Genomic DNA, 19,769 nt, shown 5'->3' with positions numbered 1-19,769 from the left:
ATTATTACACGATCACCCCATAACAGGCACCCCCTTGAGCCGAGAGCTCATCACGCTTTCTTAACAAATTCTTTGAACTGCTCGCCCGCAGCGGCCACCCTCTCTGTACCCAACCGAGTACAGTCCTTAACACAATGTCCCGGTATGATGCCGAGCCACTTCCTTTGATGTGACTGGGCCAGAGTCCAACGAGTCAATAAGGAGGATGGGTGTCCCCGGAGTGGGGTCTTCGGTCGCCCCTGGCAGTGGGCATCGGCTCAATGCGTCTGCATGCCCCACTTCTTTCCCCGGTCGATGCTGCAGCTTGTATGAGTAAGCGGCTAAAAATATAGTCCATCGAGTCAAACGTGGCGAAAGTGCCACAGGCGTTGGCCGGTCGCCAGCCAGTAATCCCAGTAACGGTCTGTGGTCAGTCACGATTTCAAAATTCCGCCCAAAGACATACTCATGGAATTTTTTGACCCCTGATACAATGGCTAATGCTTCTTTGTCTAATTGGCTGTAGTTCCTCTCTGGGAGGACATCGTTCTAGAGTAGAACGCTATAGGGGCTTCTGTGCCGCTTGAAGTCTATGGCTGAGTACAGCCCCCACCCCATAAGGGGACGCATCGCAAACCAGCACTAGGGGTAGTGAGTCGTGATATTGGATGAGCAGGCTATCACTTGAGAGCAGGTTCTTTACTGCTTCAAAAGCCCTATTTTCTGACTTTCCCCAAGACCAAACAGTATTTTTCCCTAAGAGCCTATGCAGCGGTTCCGCAACGGTTGCTTTGTTCTTTAAAAAGACCGCGTAAAAATTAACCAATCCCAGGAATGCCTGCAGCTCTGCTTTGTTTTTGGGCGCTGGAGCCTTCCTAATTGCCTTAACTTTGCTCTCAGTAGGGTGAATTCGCTTCTTGTCTATCCGTAGCCCAAGAAATCGACGATTCGACCCCTATCTGACATTTTATTTGTCTTGACTTTTAATCCGCTGTCCGGAAAATGCTCAAGACCTTTCTTAACCGCTCCCCAATTCCTCCATGTTTTCCCTGAAATTAGGACATCATCAAGTAGGGAACTACCCTGGGAGCCCTTGCAGTAGTCGTTCCATCAGGTTTTGGAACAGCCCTGGTGCCACACTAACCCCAAATTGTAATCGGTGCACTTGAATGCCCCTGTGCGTACAATCGTTTGGGCTTGGCTGTGCGGGCGTCTACTGGCAGTTGTTGGTAGGCTTGGGCCAAGTCTAACTTTGCAAAGACTTGCCCTTGCCCCAAGGAGTGCAATAAATGTTGCACCACGGAACCGGCACGCGCTTTTCTGTAAGGCTTTGTTAAGCGCCGCCTTGTAGTCAGCGCAAATTCTAATTGACCCGTCCGATTTGATGGGGTGACGATTGCCTCCCACTTTGCGTGATCGACTGGCACCAAGACCCCTGATTTATGAGCTTGTCCAGCTCCTTATCAATTTTTGGTTTTAGGGCAAAAGGACCTCCTCGCCTTAAGCCTAATGGGGGCTACCTGGGGTCTAAGTTGAAGGAAATAGGGGTCCCTTGTACTTGCCCAGGCAGTCCTTGAAGACATCTTGAACTCGTTAAAGAGAATGTCTTTCAAATTGCAGTCACTTCTGTAGATGCCAGTCACTCCCATGCCCAGGGCACGAAACCAGTCTAGTCCCAACAGACTGGGCAGAGTTCCTTCGACGATCGTGATGGGCAGGGTCTTTTTGTGAGGGCCGTACTCGACTCGGACGGGGGTGGTCCCTCGAACAGGGATGCGATTCCCTGGTAGTCGTGCACTCGTAGCCGCTTGTGCTTGCAGATGGCGCCGCGACGGACGGCAGCGACTTCGCCAGGGTGTCCCAGGACATGATGGTGATCGCTGATCCCGTGTCCACTTCAAGCCTGCACCGTACTCCCTCGATCTTGGGCTTTGTGAAAATCTTCTTTCTACTTTGGTCGAGGCGCGGCCTATAATGACAGTCGTTTGGTTAGACTTCGCCCCTTTCTTGTTTGAACCAATTGCGGGCCGCCTTTCCGGTTCCGCGTTTTGATTGGCCGATTTGAATTTTCGGCGGGAAGGTTGGGCCGCTCTGCAAACCTGAGCTAAGTGTCCTTTCTTCCCACACCGCCGGCATGTTGCGTCTTTAAACCTGCAGCGTTGGCGCTGATGCTGCCTCCACAGCTTCCGTGACTCGCCACGGTCCTCCGTGTCGCGTTTCTCGGTCCGCAGACCCTTCCTCATCCTCGCCTCACCTTCGGATTCGGACTGAATCTCCTCCTGGTGTACTGGCGTTGGCCTTGCGCCGCCTTGGATTGAAGAGGCTTTGCAGAGTCTCTGCTGCTTTAGTAGACATTTCGTGCTCTGGCCTCGCCCAGAGCGGTGGCTAGTGTCAGGTTGCTCTGGCTAGCAGTCGCCGCCAGAGGCGGATGTCCTTGACCCCTCGGATGAGTTGCTCAAGTAGCACTTCGCCTAAGTCTCGGTATCCGCAGTCCTTGGACGCTCTTCTTAAAGCGGCCATGTAGTCACCGATGGACTCGCCTCCATCTGTCTACGTTCTCCGAATTCAAACCGCTGCACGATTTGGACGGCGCCGGTGCGAAATGGTTCTTCAGCAAAGTCTGCAGAGTCGGCCACGATACCGATTGTATCGGCGTTGGCTCTGCCAGGGCTTCCGCAATCTCGATTACCTCCGCCCGCAATGGCTTAGGAAGTAAGCCCGCTTGCGTTATCAGGGATCCTGTAGTTCGTTGGCTTCTAGAAAGCTCAAACGGGTCATATATGTTCCCCATTTCTCCTTGCCCGGGTTGTACGGTGCGGGTGGCGTGTTTGCCATTTCCGCGTTTCTGCCCTGAGTTTGCTGGGTTCGGAACTAGCGTGCTTCAGCTCGGTTCTGGTTCTCCTTTAGCCTCGAAATCCCACCTTCGTCGCCAATGTTAAGTTCGGGAAGTAACGAGGCTGGAGACCAGGGTAGTGACAACAGCTCTTTAATATAGGGTGAACCCAGCAACAGGCTGGGGCCAAAACCTCTCCTTTTATACAGTTCTGCTGGAGGCTTCGTCCAATCAGCAACGTGCTGATTTCCCGCTCAAATATTTAAAGGCACAACTGTTAATACATAACACTATGCGTTCTAGTTCCACTTTAGGCATAAAGCCAACTGCATGACTTTGAGCCAGTCACATTTCTCAGCCCACATTAAAAAAGGCAATGGCAAAACCATTTCTGAAAATGCTACCAAGAAAACGGCAGGACTTGTCCAGACAGTCTCCAGAAGCCAAGATTGACTCAAAGGCACACACAAACACATGTGTAATCTATTGCACTTAAACGACTGCTTTAAAAATACATTTTTTGGCTATTATATTGACATATCAGCATTATAACCATGCAAATTCTAATTTTATTCAAAAAATTCCTCCTTAGGAGGTTTTATTTTTTGCGACCAAGTTTAGTCCCCATCATGACAAGTCAATATGTGGCCCTGAAGAGGGCTACATCCTTTTTTGTATGTGAAATATTATTTTTTAAAATGGGGTTTAAACACACGATCCTTATTTTTGCACTCTTAAATTAAAGCATTTCAAAGATATAACTAAAGGAAGGGCTTATTGAGCGATTGCTTCATTTTTGCAGTTTCAACAGTGATGGAAAAATAACTGTGATCAATCTTCTCATTTACAACCTTCTGTAAAACAAAGAAAATTTGAAGTAAGATAATAAGCACAGTTGCAGATTCATTTAGTGACTGCTCTGCTTAATGACAGAGTTGCCAGTCCCAATTATGGCTGCTAAATGAGGACTACCTAATATGTATTAGTTCAATAATCCTCAAGTCCTGCATAAAACTTTTAAGTTTGGGTCTAGAATCTGGTCATCATGACTCAATATTGAATTCAGAACTCTTCTATTTGAACATATTAATTTGTGCATACAATCTTTCTTTATTAATGCTGTGACAGTAAACAGCAACTAATTCTGTTGAAATAATTTATTTATTTTCATATTTGAACCATTCTGTCAAATATGAAAATAAATAAACTTTCTATCATAACTACTCTTCATCTCCACTGTACATAAATCTATAAATACAGTCAAATGCATTCTATGAAAATAAAAAATACATTAAAAATGCAAAGAATCTTACTACGGGATATCAACTGTGTATACAGCACCTTCTAGTGGACAGAAAAGGATACAGCTCCAACCAATCGGAATTCAGAGTAATTATCACAGTTCAAACTACTAAACCAATGGCAGTGAGAATCTTTGTGGTATGTAAACATTCCTATAGGAGAGAATAAATGTTTTTAAAATAAAATTCTATTACTGTTCTCAAAAGATACTGTGAACTATGTCTAAAATTTTCATTCTTGTCACTCAAAGACGTTCAAGTAATGGTTTTAAATAAATGTATACCTATATTATTACAGTAAGACAATAATTTCTCTATTCAAAAATTACATTACTGGTTTTATTTCAAATACTGAAATATAACAAAACTGGAAGGTCAGCTGGAGAAAACAAAACATATTCTAATTTCATTTTTAATTGAGAATTTATATCAGTTTTGTAAAATAGTTAACAACACAATTAAAATGTAACATTAATATTTAATAAAATACAGTGTATACAGTATATTTCCTTAAATGTAAAGCATACCATGATGATTATAGGTATAGGTATAGATTATAGGTATATACTATTTCATAGTTTAGATATTTTCTCCTGAATTTCTTAATTTTTTTGAGCTTCCCTATTAATTGAGGAGAAATTCTCAATTAGTTCTCTAACCAGAAAGAGAATCTGATATGCTTTGTATGACTCTAAAAGGCTCTGTTATTGGGAGAATAGAGGGCAAGGCTATCACAAATGATCCAAGTGTGCAATAGATTGACAAACAATTAGGTGATTTAAAGGTCTTTGTTTAAAACTTTGTCACAAAAAAACAAGTTTGGATTCATTAATTTTTATCTTATTTGTTTAAACATTAAGTAGAACTCACCATAATCTGGCTGAAAAATTTGCCTAATTAGAAGAAGAAACCATTCTTTTGTTAGGCCACCCATGTCAAGACCAGCTTCTCCTACAAATGTAACTTTTAATTTCTTTTTTAAATCCGCTTGCTTCCTTGTGAGCTATTAAAAAAAATGGTGAACAGTTAAAAACTATCATCTTACAAAATGAAACAAGTTAATAATGCTATTTGAACATTGTTTTGGAGAACAGGGAATATAAATGCAACATTTATAATACAACTAACACTCAAATGTAAAGAAAAGCAAATTTTTGTCTTAGAAGGTTCAGCTATTAGGAGTGTCATTAACCTTTCTATACAATTTCTATTTCTATTAGTAGAAATAATAGTTTTACTTTATTTAGCACAGCTCATATTCCACCTCTTTTACATATATTGTAAAAAATATGCAGAGGAATTGGAATTGATGTTTAATAGATTGAAAACTAAGCCTTGCAAAGAGAATAATGGAATAGAGTATGTTGACCTTTAAGAAAGATAACGTGGATATATTTGTGCTCATCAAGTACTTGAACAAATATCATGCAAAAAAAAAAAAAAAGCTTGCTCTCCATTATTTTGTTTATGTGACATAATATTATTGGAAAGCAGATTTTGGTTGAACTTTAAGATAAAAATCCTAATAAAGAAAGCGATTTAAAGAAAGTGGAACAATTCCCAGGGAAGGTAATGATTTTTCCTTCCCTGGATTGGCTCACGCAGAGGCTAAACAGCCATTTCTTGAGGATGATTTAATTTGGAACTCTGCATTTGGCATAGAGTTGGACATGAGGTCCTAAAGTGCGGGTTCTATGACACTGTGATTTACATGGTCTCTTCTCCATCATTTACTTTTTGTCCTCAAAGGCCAGAAATAAAGATTTCTGGATTTACCACAGCATAGTTGACCATTATATCTGAACCAGGAACTGTGGACAAATCAAAATGATTTATGACTTGGATATTACAAGGATATCAATCTGAACCCATCAAACTGGTTTTTTCCAACAGTTTTTACAGAAACCATTCTGCATACCTCATCCAATGAATCACTAACTAGGTGCATTCTTCTCACTTTCACATTTAAGAATAGCATATTCATGTCAGGTCTCTGCCTCCGAGAGACTTTATCGACAAGGCTTTGCTGTTCCAAATCCAAAGTGGTTGTGGAAGGAAAAAAAATAATGGTCATATATTGTCCTCTATGAATTATGAAAGATACTATGTTTCTGTAAACTGATTTTTACAACCTAAATATCTAATATTATTGCCAATTATACGTGTTTCTGCCCGATCTTAATTATGGATTGCTAATACTCTTATCAAATCTACATAGTTAACAAAATATATAGAAAAGCTGTATCACGTGCAATGTTAAGTTAAGCAATAAGATTTGATTGGAATAATTTTTGATATAGAAACATAAGTATTACCAAATAACTATAAATGTATGCATTCAGTGACATAGGCAACTTTCTTCCATGGATAGTTTTGACAGCAATTATAGTACTGATACAGAAATTAAAAATATGCTCCACACTTAGCTTTCACAATTTTCTAGCAATTAACTTCTCCTTACAATCCTTACGCCCACATATCTTATAATACACTGTAGGAAAGAGGGACACTGAAGTGAAGAATAGTTACATCTATCTGTACATGTAAAAGTACAATTCTAGCAACAGTAAAGTCATTCCACCCTGGCATTTAAAAAGAACATAATCCTTTACAGTTTGTTCCTTAATTGTTTTAGATAAATATCTTCCCTCTTTGATATTACAAGTGTTTCATCATACTTGTTGGCTTTAGTAGGAATTAGCTCAGCAAATAAGCAGCAGATATTATTTCAAATTGCAAGATACCTGGAAGAGTTCCCACCCATATAGAGAGTAAACCATCCCAAATACATTATTGTAGATAATGATTTATTAAATGTATATGTTGCCCAACTTGTAGCGACTCTGCAGTTAACTTAAAGCATAACTTAAGCTGTATCATATCAGGTCTAATTACAGTTAAAAAAGAAGAGACTGAATACGAAGTATCTAAAATGACATTATTTCAATTTTAATACACAATGATTTAATACATTAGAATGCTTACCCGTGCAATATTTATCATTTGTTGTTCTGAATCCTTTTGAATTATAACTTTTTTTGCTGCTATAGAAATAATGAATGGATATTGACAGAAGGAAAACCTAAATGACAAAATATTGCACATATGTGTATGTATTTATATTGAAAGAAACTAATGGAAGTAATATATAAAGACAATAAACTGAATTACTGTAGGTAAATATAGGTAATCCTCGACTTATGATCACAATTGCTAATTGATTCTGTTGCTAAGCGAGACAGCTAAGTGACTTTTGCCCCATTTTATGACCTTTATTGCCATAGCTGTTAAGTGAATCACTGCAATTGTTAAGTTAGTAGCATAGTTAAATGAATCTTGCTTGCCCATTGACTTTGCATGTCGGAAGGTACAAAAAGGTGATCACATGACCCCGGTACCATTCAACTATCATAAATCTGAGTTAGTTGCCAAGAATCTGAATTTTGAGCACATGACCATGGGTATGCTGCAATGGTCATAAGTGTGAAAAACAAGTCACTTTTTTCAGTGCCATTGGAAGTGCCATAAGTCACTTTTTTCAGTGCCATTGGAACTTCTAATGGTCACTAAATGAACTGTTGATGATTACCCATGTTAAAAAAGCAACTTACGAAAGAAGTTAACTGCTTAGTAGTTCATAACATATACATGTTTAGCTAATTTAAGGGACACAGATTTCCAATGCTGTATTTATGAGTAATGTAGTCTTTCATTTCATTTTCATAGGAAATCTTTTTATTGCTATTTCTATTCCTCTACAGCTTATTTCTCTGTCTGTTTCGTCTCTGTTTATCTTCATTTGCACTTTGGAAACTTGAAATCACACTAGATAGAGGTAACTTACTTGTATCCTATTGAAAAACCACTGAAAACATGTTAGAAGCCATGAAGAAAAAAACTGATATCTGGGGAATCTCTAAAAGTTCACCTATGAGCCAAAGAAACACTTAATAATTATGAAAGAGATACAGGCAATCTTTGTCCTCCTTCTCTTACAGAACATAACTCTACAAATTATACAACGAATAAAAATATTTATTTATTTGTATACAAAAAATAAAACCTCCCTTAAATGAATATTGATATTCTGGACAGTTGAGATGAAAAAGAATTATTAAACCAGCTTTCCTTCAGCACAGTACTTCCAGTACATCGGACTGATGTTTCAGAATTATGGTCATTGAAAAATATAAATGAAGTATTCCAGGACATATTAAGCTAATTAGATAGAGAAAATCTAGAGCCTAAAGAATAACTTGATATGACTAATAAAGAGCCCTAAAGGGACTACTGATAGAAAACATACAGAGAATAAGTCAGCCTTAATGGCATTACAGGCAGCTATAACAGCTATAAATGACACACAAAAAAGATCCTGAATATTTGATCTTCAACTAACGTCTACTCAAAAATTGAAATACTTTTTACATTCCACACAGCATTTTAGAGTTTTAAGAACATTAAATGATTGTTAACATTTAATTCTCTCCTTTCAATGTTTAGAGAACTACACACAAAAAGACTATATTGCTTTTACACTAAGTTTCTTGGAAAGTTGTTTTGAAAAAAAATTCTTTATCATTTGTATTTCAAAATCATTCAGATTGTGCTAAATACTAATAATAAACTGATTCTCAATACTGAAAAAACATTTACAGTTTTTTTGTGAATGGATTTGCAATTTATTTTGAAAAAAGCACATTTTAGCTGTCAGAAAATGAATTTGTTGTGAACCAAAAGCTAAAGAAAAATTATAAGGAAATTATAATCTGATGCAGGCTGATAACCTGTGTATCACTAATAAAGTATTATAAGATAGTTATTTTATAAATAAAAGTTACTAGTAAATCTTTATTTTTTTTAAAAAATAATCCCTTACCTATGAGAATTTCCATAACACTGCCAGTTATGATAATCTTCCATGAGATCAATATGATCTAGCGTAGAATTATAAAAATCCGTATATGGAATAAGAGAAGGATTAGCTAGATTATTTGAAGCATCTGAAATGACATATTTAGTTATTAGTAATAATGTTTGGCAACCTTGTTTAAAACAATAAAATTAAGACTTGTCAAAAAAACAACAACACCCAATAATATTTTTGATGCAACAATATTCTCTAACAGAAGGGATAAGTTTAGACTTTTAAAAGTATGAGTGGAACCAGAAAACTTTACAGTTTTTGGTGGTAACATACAGGTAGTCCTCGATTTACAATCACAATTGAGCCCAAAATTTCTGTTGCTAAGCAAGTCAGGAGAGGTAGCCTCATTTTATGACCTTTTTTTTGCCACAGCTGTTAAGCATTCCCCACAGTGACTTTGTTTGTTGGAAGGCAGATGAGAAGGTTACAAATAGTGACTCTGGCATCATGACCCTGGGACACTGCAACTGTCATAAATATATGTAATTGCCAAGCACCTGAATTTTGATCATGGGGATGTTGCAATGTTGTAACTTCAAACAGCCAATAAGCGAATGGATGTAAGTCGAGGACCACTACATGTAATTCTGATCCTTTTAATATGTTAGTAAAGATGAACACTTAAACAACTGCAGCATTCTTTTTTTAATTAACAGAATCTCTCTTTTATATTCTTAGATAACTGAAACAGGATCATTGCTATAATATATTAATTTACAATGGCATTCTTTATAACAGCTGTAATCACAAACCTTCCAAGCCATTAGAAATATTGCTACTATTATAATGTAGAAATTTTTAAATATTTTCTCTTAAAAGTGGCTAAAAATAATTATAAAATACTGTACCATATAAAGACTATACATACATGTTCTGTTGAAATGTTTTCTGCTATTATGTAATATGTTGGTTTAAAGAGAAAAAGACTAATTTTTATACTGACATAATTTGTGATGATTTAATGCCTTATAGCTATGAGAATTCAGAAAATATTAACTGCATCTAAACAAACTTACTAAATAAAGACAAAACTTTGGTTGCTGATGGAATCCACCAGGTACACTTCTCCATAGGAGGCAAATCTTCAGGTTTTGCCGGAAACAGACGCAAAGAAATAAACTGCATGATTCTATCTATAATTTGCTTGATTCGCTTCTGTGACATCCTATAAAATATATTAATATTGTTTTATAATAGCAGGATTGCTAATAGAATTCATAGTTCTTACTTCTTAATAACAGTCCACAAAATATTTCTATGAAACATTCATGAAGAATATAAATATTTTACAGAAAATTTATTCAGCAGAATTATTAATCCTTTCTATGAAAGAAAAGTTACTTTTTTTACCTATTGTTGCCAATTCAGCATGTAGTTGTAACTACATAACTATATCTATAAATTGGTGAATGTATGTCATTGAAATCAGTTCGCTTTTTGGTTTAGGCACAGAATTTCCTTTCCAGTAGTTTGAGAAAGTCAAGATCACTCGAGACAGTTTTTGTTGTAATAATGAATAAAGTTTAATTGATATAAAACATAATTCATGGAGTTTATAAATCTTAGTAAGATTTTCTTCAATAGCTGTGAGTACTTCAGGGTATTTTGACTACCATACATAAATAATAACTACTTATAACAACTGAAAACACAAAACCCATAAACAACAGAAAATAGCCTTACTTCTTAAACCAGTGAATTAGATAGTGATGATCATCTTCGGGTAAGGCAGCAATCTGTCTTAGCAAGTGAGCAAAAATAACATATGTTGTTGTGTTACTAAACAGAGGATTCTGAAAAAGATTAAAAACACTTCATTAGTACATTGTAAAAAAAACAAAATAAACTATCTGTCTCCAAATTATAATAATATTACTGGAATAAGTTTAAGTTATTTTGATTGGTTCCGATAAAGTATAACCCAATTGAGGATTTTTCTCATTACAGAGCAACATATGGATTGTTTTATGATTATTTTTCTCTTAAAAAGTAACATTTTCTCCGACTCCTGGTGACTTCATCAATGAGTTCAATTTACTGAAGTAACCATACAACACCCCTAGAAGTTAAAAGGCTGCCTTTTCTTTTGTATTGAAAATAGACAGAGTATTGTATGATTCTGTCAGTGATTAATTGCTATACAAGTAACCTTAACCAACAGTGCTATTGAGTTATAATTGAATTAAGCTGGAAACATAATAAGATGAGGCTATCCCTGTTTTAATCATATCACTGGGATAAAAGCATACATTAAGTCAATTCACTATTTCAAAAATGAACTAGCACAGCAATAACCTTTCAAATACAGCAGTGCAGACAGTTTGTTTTGTACTTGAACAAGAGATAAGTTTGTTAAGATAAAAGTCAAGATAAAAGTTCCCCTCAATAAATTTCACTCCAGAAGAAGTGCTGAAGTGCTAATTGCAATCATAAATTATCATACACAAATAAATGTGAATACATGTATTAGGATGTTTCAAAGAGTGAGATTGTTGTATTTGATGCTTGTTGTTAGAATTCTCTTTGGGCATAAGCATGGTAAAGATGCAAAGGGGAGGACTGTAGGAGATGACCACGCTGAGTCCAAGGGAGGGGTCAAACACTTCATAGAAGAATAGAAGAAGAATAGAATTTTTTATTGGCCAAGTGTGATTGGACACACAAGGAATTTGTCTTGGTGCATATGCTCTCAGCGTACATAAAAGAAAAGATACGTTCATCAAGGTACAACATTTACAACACAATTGATGATCAATATATCAATATAAATCATAAGATTGCCAGCAACAAGTTATAGTCATACAGTCATAAGTGGAAAGAGATTGGTGATGGGAACTACGAAACGATTAATAGTAGTGCAGATTCAGTAAATAGTGATTTAAATAGTGTTGAGGGAATTATTTGTTTAGCAGAGTGATGGCCTTCGGGAAAAAACTGTTCTTGTGTCTAGTTGTTCTGGTATGCAGTGCTCTATAGCGTCGTTTTGAGGGTAGGAGTTGAAACAGTTTATGTCCAGGATGCGAGGGATCTGCAAATATTTTCACGGCCCTCTTCTTGATTCGTGCAGTATACAGGTCCTCAATGGAAGGCAGGGTGGTAGCAATTATTTTTTCTGCAGTTCTAATTATCCTCTGAAGTCTCTGTTTTTCTTGTTGGGTTGCAGAACCGAACCAGACAGTTATAGAGGTGCAAATGACAGACTCAATAATTCCTCTGTAGAATTGGATCAGCAGCTCCTTGGGCAGTTTGAGCTTACTGAGTTGGCGCAGAAAGAACATTCTTTGTTGTCCTTTTTTAATGATGTTTTTGATGTTAGCTGTCCATTTGAGATCTTGCGATATGATAGAACCCAGAAATTTGAAGGTTTCTACTGTTGATACTGTGTTGTCAAGTATTGTGAGAGGTGGAAGTATGGAAGGGTTTTTCCTAAAGTCTACCACCATTTCTACGGTTTTGAGTGTGTTCAGTTCCAGATTGTTTTGGTTGCACCACAAGGCTAGTCGTTTGACCTCTCGTCTATATGCAGATTCGTCGTTGTCTCGAATGAGACCAATCACTGTTGTGTCATCTGCGAACTTCAGTAGCTTAACAGATGGATCATTGGAGATGCAGTCATTGGTATACAGAGAGAAGAGAAGTGGGGAGAGCACACAGCCTTGGGGGGCCCCTGTGCTAATTGTACAGGTATTTGATGTGATCTTGCTTAGCTTCACCTGCTGCTTCCTGTTTGTTAGGAAGCTTGTGATCCACTTACAAGTCTGTTCCGGTACCTGTAGCTGGTTTAGCTTAGTTAGGAGAATGTCTGGAATGATGGTATTGAATGCTGAACTAAAGTCTACAAAAAGGACCCTTGCATAGGTCTTTGGAGACTCAAGATGTTGTAGGATGTAGTGCAGCCATATTAACAGCATCATCAACCATGAGTTCTTGTGCTCCCACAAGAGACCTAAGTCCAGCCCATCTTGAATTCCTTTCTATTCCTACTTCCCACTAATTTCCCCTAGAGTTAGTAGCTCAGATTCTTGTAGGGACCTTAAGCTAGCAATAAATCTTTATATTCATTTGAACTGCCAGAATCTCCTGATTTCCCCGCACTTGACAAGGACTGGCATAATGAGTGTTAGGTAAATTAACATGATTTGCAACAGAAGATGGCATACAAAGACCCCTCAGTAAATACTTTTTCCCCCTTCTTACCTGTAGAAGAACAAAATATGCTCTGAGATCATCTTTTGTTTGTGGCCTGAAAGAACACGAATAAGTGAAAAATGAAAGGCACAATCTAATGCTCAACTGTAATTAAGTGGAATTACAGCTACTTTATACTAGCTAGACTGTGCATAAATAATGTAGTTACTTAACTTAAGAATAAATATAAAGGCATATCACATAGACATTAATAATCTCTGATTATGTGACAAAATTATCTCTAGTTATATGTAACACTTTGGAATGAGATTTTTCATCAGAAAGAGAAAATATTTTACATTTGTTCATGTGAGTTTTTATTTATCAAACTCACATGTTAAAATTATATATTAATAAGCTTGTAAATTGTGAAATGCAGAGAATAGAAATATGTCACAATTTTGTACAGAGTCTAATATTGATATCTGCTAATAGACTTATTGCAAAAACTGTAAGATCAACAATGTAACTACTCAATTCAACTCACTCCTTCCTCTTCTTGTTCCCACAACAACCCTGTGAAGTGGGTTTTGCTGAGACTGAGTCACCTAGAGGGCTTTCATGCCTAAAACGGGATTGTGTAGAACTCACATTCTCCTGGTTTTTAGGCCAGCACCTTAACCACTGCATTAAACTGCTTCTTATGTCTAATAAGTTATGTATTTAAAATTCAAATTCTGTGGAAATTGAAATGTCATATGTTATAGACATATATAAAAGTTAGTTGTATTTACCCTTTCCATTCATGCAATAAACCGTTAATTATTCCTTTTAGGACACACTTCTGAATATCTTGAGGCTAGAACAAATGAAAAAGGAGTGAAACAACGACCCAAATAGATTTTTATCAATAGCACAGTTGAAACAATTATTATTATGAAGTGGTCAGATCACAATTGTAAAAATGAGAACTTAAAAACTTTTACATAAAATGCAATATATTTTTAAAGCATAATTCTGAAATGCAGAAGGAATCTCAAAATTAACTTTTTTCAAAATTACAGATTGATGATCTTTTTTCTAAGATCAATTTTTCTATTTGAAACTCACTGAATTCAACCCCCCCTTGTGTCTTTTCCTTTCTTTATAGAAATATAAGCTGATTTTTGCTTTTATACAGTGGGGCAATCAATTTTCTGGGATCTAACATAGCATAGGAAAAAGCAATTTTGTTCTATTTTCGCTGGCACAGACACCATGGGCTGGTCTTTCGCAGTTTCCAGGGTGGCTCTGCAGGCCAGATCTAAGCACCCTGTGGTCCGGATGCACGGACCTTGAGTTTGATACCCCTGTACTAAATCATAATGCTGAAAGTTATCACTAAAGGAAAAGGTGTACTTACTGAGCTATTAAATATTACAATTTAAAAATAATCATAGCTTTCTACATGCTCTTAAGGAGTAAACAATTGTTAGTGGAATTTTACTTTTAAATGTTCATCATATTTATAAATCACTAAAGTATTTAATATCCCAAGAAAATAATTTCAAATGTTACATTCTAATAGTATCTTCTTTTGAAGCTGGGTGGTAGCAACTACTCAAAATTTCTCCACTCTTATGTAGGTAGATAAATTGCTGTAACACAACAATACATTTGTTGATCACTTTAGCATCTTCCTATTAAAGTAATTATTATCTTTCTAGATTTTTTATATACCCTATATTACTATGAATATTAAACTTCACAAAAATTAGGTCTTACCCATAACTATTTACAAGATACATCATGTTTATTTTCATGCATGATAATACTCTTTATTATTTTTGTTTTAGCTATATTATTGGATCTAGAGTTTAGGACTATACAAATATGTGATTCAGAGATTTGGGGGTGTAATTAGATTGAATCTCCAAATTAAATCAGATTTCAAAACTGTCTTTCTAAATTGCATTATCATGTCAAATACATAATTGGAGACTCTGGATTTATTTGGCTTTTTTGTGGAGGTGCACAATGCCCCTTTTAAAATCAAACTGGCTCAATCCAAAGATTTGATTTTACTATAAACTTAATTACAAATAGAAATCTCATCAAATGTTTCAAAAGAATTTAGCCTACTTAGTATTCATACATATTAGAAATCCCTTTTCTTTCCCCGCTTCCTTATTTCCTCTCTTTTTCCCTCAAAGTACAGACACCAATATAAAAGTGGTTGCAATTAATTTGTAGTCTCTAACTTATGAACAATAATTTAGTGCTGAAGAAAATAGTGCATGATTTATACTGTTATGTAAACAAATGAGTATTTTCTCAGAAATTCTTCAATATGTACTAGTGCACTGTTTCTATATAAGTATTTATATATCATATATATGATTTTTATTCTTGCATATAGAATGTTTTTCTTTCTCTATTCATTTGTGCTAGCAAATCAACAGCCAACAATTGATATTTTCATTCAATATTTTATATCAACATAGTATTTTTTTTCTTCTCTATTTTGCATCTCCTTTTTAGAAATGAACTGCTGACAATGCAACATTGATCAGGTGAGTATTTGGAAAGAAGCTGAAAGAAGGAGATAATTCACAAAGCATTGTGAATCAGCATGTACAGTTCTTTTTAAAATAAATACATAAAGCATATAATCCTCAGAGCTTGGGTCTTAGGTTGATGCTGTGCAATGCCCGCTCCGTGGTTAATAAGGCTCCCTTGATTCATGATCTTATCCAGAGGGAGTCCGCGGACTTTACGGGCATTACGGAGACCTGGTTGGGCACAGAGGGGGGTGTTCCCCTGGTTGAGTTGTGCCCACCAGGTTTCCGCGCATTTCATCAGCCGAGGGCCCAAGGTAGGGGTGGGGGGGTGGCGGTTGTGATTAAGGAAAGCCTAGAGCCGAGGGAGTCCACTGTGTCTCAGATAGCTGGTTGTGAATCCCTCCTTGTGAAGTGGGGCCATAGGAATCAGATGGGTCTGTTGATCACGTACCTGGCTCCTTGCTGCGTGACTACAGCCCTACCTGAGCTGCTGGAGATGCTTGCCGAGGTGGCAGTTGAGATTCCCAGACTCCTGGTCATGGGAGATTTCAACTTGCCATCGGCCGGCTTGTCGTCAACGGCAGTTCAGGAGTTCCTAACTTCCATGCCGGCCATGGACCTGATTCAAGTAACTGATGGCCCTACACACACGGGGGGAGGCACACTAGACTTGATATTTATCTCTGGACAGTGGATTAATGATCTGGAATTAGGAGATTTAGTGACAGAACCGGTGTCATGGTCAGATCATTTTCTCCTTCGCCTAGACTTTCGGACCGCCGCTCACCACCGCGGGAGGCGGAGCCAATGCGTTGGTTCCGTCCCAGGCGCCTGATGGACCCGGAGAGGTTCCAGACGGAGCTTGGGCGTTTCCTGAGGATCTTGCCCACGCACGACTGAAGAACTAGTTGCGGCCTGGGAGCGGGCGCGGCTGGGGCTTTGGACCGTGTCGTGCCTTTGCGGCCTCTGACCCGGCGTAGATCTCACTTGGCTCCATGGTTCTCTGAGGAGCTGAGGGAGATGAAACGCCGGAGAAGACGCCTAGAGAGCACCTGGAGGTCTAGCCGTTCCGAGGCTGATCGGACACTAGTGAGGTCTTTTACTAAGACCTATCTAGTGGCAATGAGGGAGCAGCGTTTCGTTTCCTCCCTCATTGCATCGACAGAATAACCGCCCAGCCGCCTGTTCGGGTGACCCGTCCCCTCCTTCGCCAGGAGGGGCGGGATGACCCCCTGCAGGGACGGGCTGAGGAGTTTAACGGTTATCTATACGATAAAATCGTTCAGCTTCGGGATAGTTTAGACCAAAATTGCAATGGTCCAGATGGGATGGAGGAGGCACGTCTTGTTGAGGTAGTTTGGGATGAGTTTGAGTCTGTGGCTCTCGAGGACGTGGACAGGTTGCTGGGAAGGTTACATGCGACCACATGTTTACTGGACCCGTGTCCTTCCTGGCTGGTGCTGGCTACTCAGGAAGTGACACGAGGCTGGCTCCAGGGAATTATAAATGCTTCGTTGATGGAAGGGGTTTTCCCTGCCGCCTTGAAAGAGGCGGTGGTGAGACCCCTCCTCAAGCCTTCCTGGACCCAGCTATTTTGGGTAACTATCGTCCAGTCTCAACCTTCGCTTTGTGGCGAAGGTTGTAGAAATGTGGTTGCGTGGCAGCTTCCCAGTACCTGGATGAAGCTGTCTATCTAGACCCGTTCAGTCCGGCTTCGGTCCGGTCACAGCACGGAGACAGCTTTGGTCGCGTTGGTGGATGACCTCTGGAGGGCCAGGGACAGGGGTGTTCCTCTGCCTGGTCCTATTAGATCTCTCAGCGGCTTTCGATACCATCGATCATGGTATCCTGCTGCACGGTTGGAGGATTGGGAGTGGGAGGCACCGTTTATCGGTGGTTCTCCTCCTATCTCTCCGACCGTCGCAGACGGTGTTGACAGGGGCAGAGGTCGACCGCGGGCGCCTCACTTGTGGGGTGCCTCAGGGTCGATTCTATCGCCCTCCTGTTCAACATCTATATGAAACCGCTGGGCGAGGTCATCAGTGGTTTTGGGGTGAGTTATCATCTGTACGCTGACGATACGCAGCTGTACTTTTCACCCGGACCACCCCAGCGAAGCTGTCAAGTGCTGTCCCGGTGTTTGGAAGCCGTGCGGGTCTGGATGGGGAGAAACAGACTCAAGCTCAATCCTCCAAGACGGAGTGGCTGTGGATGCGGCACCCGGTTCAGTCAGCTGCAGCTGCAGCTGGCTGTGGGGCGGTTATTGGCCCCAACGGAGAGGGTGCGCAACTTGGGAGTCCTCTTGGATGGGCGGCTGTCGTTTGGCGATCATTTGGCGGCCGCTCCAAGAGGGCCTTCCACCAAGTTCGCTTGGTGCGCCAGTTGCGCCTTCCTTGACCGGGATGCCTTATGCACGGTCACTCATGCCCTCGTAACTTCCGCCTGGATTATTGCAATGCTCTCTACATGGGGCTGCCCTTGAAGTGCACCCGAGGCTGCAGTTAGTCCAGAATGCAGCTGCGGGTAATAGTGGGAGCAACTCGTTGCTCCCATGTAACACCACTCCTGCGCAGTCTGCACTGGCTTCCTGTGGTCTTCCGGTGCGCTTTAAGATTTTGGTCACCACCTTTAAAGCGCCCATGGCTTAGGACCCGGGTACTTACGGGACCGCCTGCTGTTACCGTTTGCCTCCCACCGACCCGTACGCTCTCACAGAGAGGGCCTTCTCAGGGTGCCGTCCGCCAAACAATGTCGGCTGGCGGCCCCCAGGAGTAGGGCCTTCTCTGTGGGAGCTCCCACGCTCTGGAATGAGCTTCCCCCTGGTTTACGTCAAGTACCTGATCTTCGGACCTTTCGCCGTGAGCTGAAAACGCACTTATTTATTCAAGCGGGACTGGCTTAAAATTTTATTGGGTTAAAATTTTATTGGGTTATTTATATTTTAATATTTTAATTCGTTTTAAATTTGGCCATTTTATAATATGCTTGTTTTAATTTCTTTTAATATTGATATTGTGATTTTTTACTTGGCTGTACACCGCCCTGAGTCCTTCGGGAGAAGGGCGGTATAGAAATTGAATAAAATAAATAAATAAATAAATAAATAATCCCTACCAACCATTTCGAACAGATGATAATCTTTCAATTTCCCATGCAATTTTTTACAGAAATGATTTTGTCTCAATTTCAAGTGAATCATCTGTATCTCCGTCCATTTATGCAGAATTTCACAGACCCAAAAGCAAGCAATATTTGTTCCAGCCCTTACAGATAGTCTGCAACTAAAGACCAGTAGTATCTATAACAATTTTGTGTTGTGCAAATTAATTAAAATTCAGAAACATTTCAGTTTGAAAATATTATTTAGATACAATGCTGTACAGTTGTTATTGGAAAGTTATTTAGATCTGTTCTCTGTTTAAAATGAATATATGTTCAAATTCATATTGTCACTATCTTTCTCAGGTAAACTTATTTCATGGTTCAGTTCAGGTTTATGTGGGCAGATTAAATTATGCAACTAAATTAAATAATTTATTTTTGAAAATAACATTACACTACAATATATAAAAATAAAATTAGCATTTATTATTTATGTTCTGCAATGATTATTTCAAAGGCAAAAAGATATTTCAGATCAAGTGGGGAAATTCATGTAGTACTTATCCATATACTTTAGTTTAGATTTAATAACCATTTTAAAAAATCCCTCCGCTGTTTACAACCATCTGTTCAGTTATAATTTTTTAAAAAATGAGACAAATTCAAAGAGATAATAAATCCTGATAATTATTAAAGTGTACTTTAGAAATATTGACACTTACAACAACTGTATAAACTCAGAAACTACCCAATATCTAAAATAATAACTGGAAAAAATTGAACTGTAATATAAAGATATTATAGTATTCTGCACAAGATTACAAAGCAGAAAGCAAATAGTATGAACAGCAGCACCTTCAGTAACAGCAAGTACAAAAGCCCTGAACAACTGATGCAACTGTTATCTGCAAAGGACAAAGTGGAGAGAAATAATGGTTGATGTTTTCCTACTGTGATGA

The 19,769-nt window shown here is 38.6% G+C and overlaps 1 protein-coding gene across 1 annotated transcript in view; it reads right to left on the bottom strand.

Moving 5' to 3' along the window:
- The window catches only part of HECTD2 (HECT domain E3 ubiquitin protein ligase 2), a 51,214-nt gene that overhangs the window by 14,376 nt on the left and 17,069 nt on the right, over positions 1–19,769 (bottom strand). Inside the window, exons 4-13 of the mRNA XM_058188076.1 lie at positions 14,571–14,574; positions 13,963–14,027; positions 13,238–13,283; positions 10,724–10,833; positions 10,057–10,205; positions 8,993–9,116; positions 7,099–7,195; positions 6,032–6,139; positions 4,984–5,116; positions 4,178–4,266 (exon numbers count right to left, since the gene is read on the bottom strand). Coding sequence (XP_058044059.1) covers positions 4,178–4,266; positions 4,984–5,116; positions 6,032–6,139; positions 7,099–7,195; positions 8,993–9,116; positions 10,057–10,205; positions 10,724–10,833; positions 13,238–13,283; positions 13,963–14,027; positions 14,571–14,574 — 925 coding nt within the window. The remainder of the gene's footprint in view (positions 1–4,177; positions 4,267–4,983; positions 5,117–6,031; positions 6,140–7,098; positions 7,196–8,992; positions 9,117–10,056; positions 10,206–10,723; positions 10,834–13,237; positions 13,284–13,962; positions 14,028–14,570; positions 14,575–19,769) is intronic.

Source organism: Ahaetulla prasina, chromosome 6 (assembly GCF_028640845.1).
Source record: "Ahaetulla prasina isolate Xishuangbanna chromosome 6, ASM2864084v1, whole genome shotgun sequence".
Taxonomy (NCBI): Eukaryota; Metazoa; Chordata; class Lepidosauria; order Squamata; family Colubridae; genus Ahaetulla; species Ahaetulla prasina.
The sequence above is the reverse complement of the archived record's forward strand: the minus strand, read 5'-3'. Positions and strand labels throughout refer to the sequence as shown.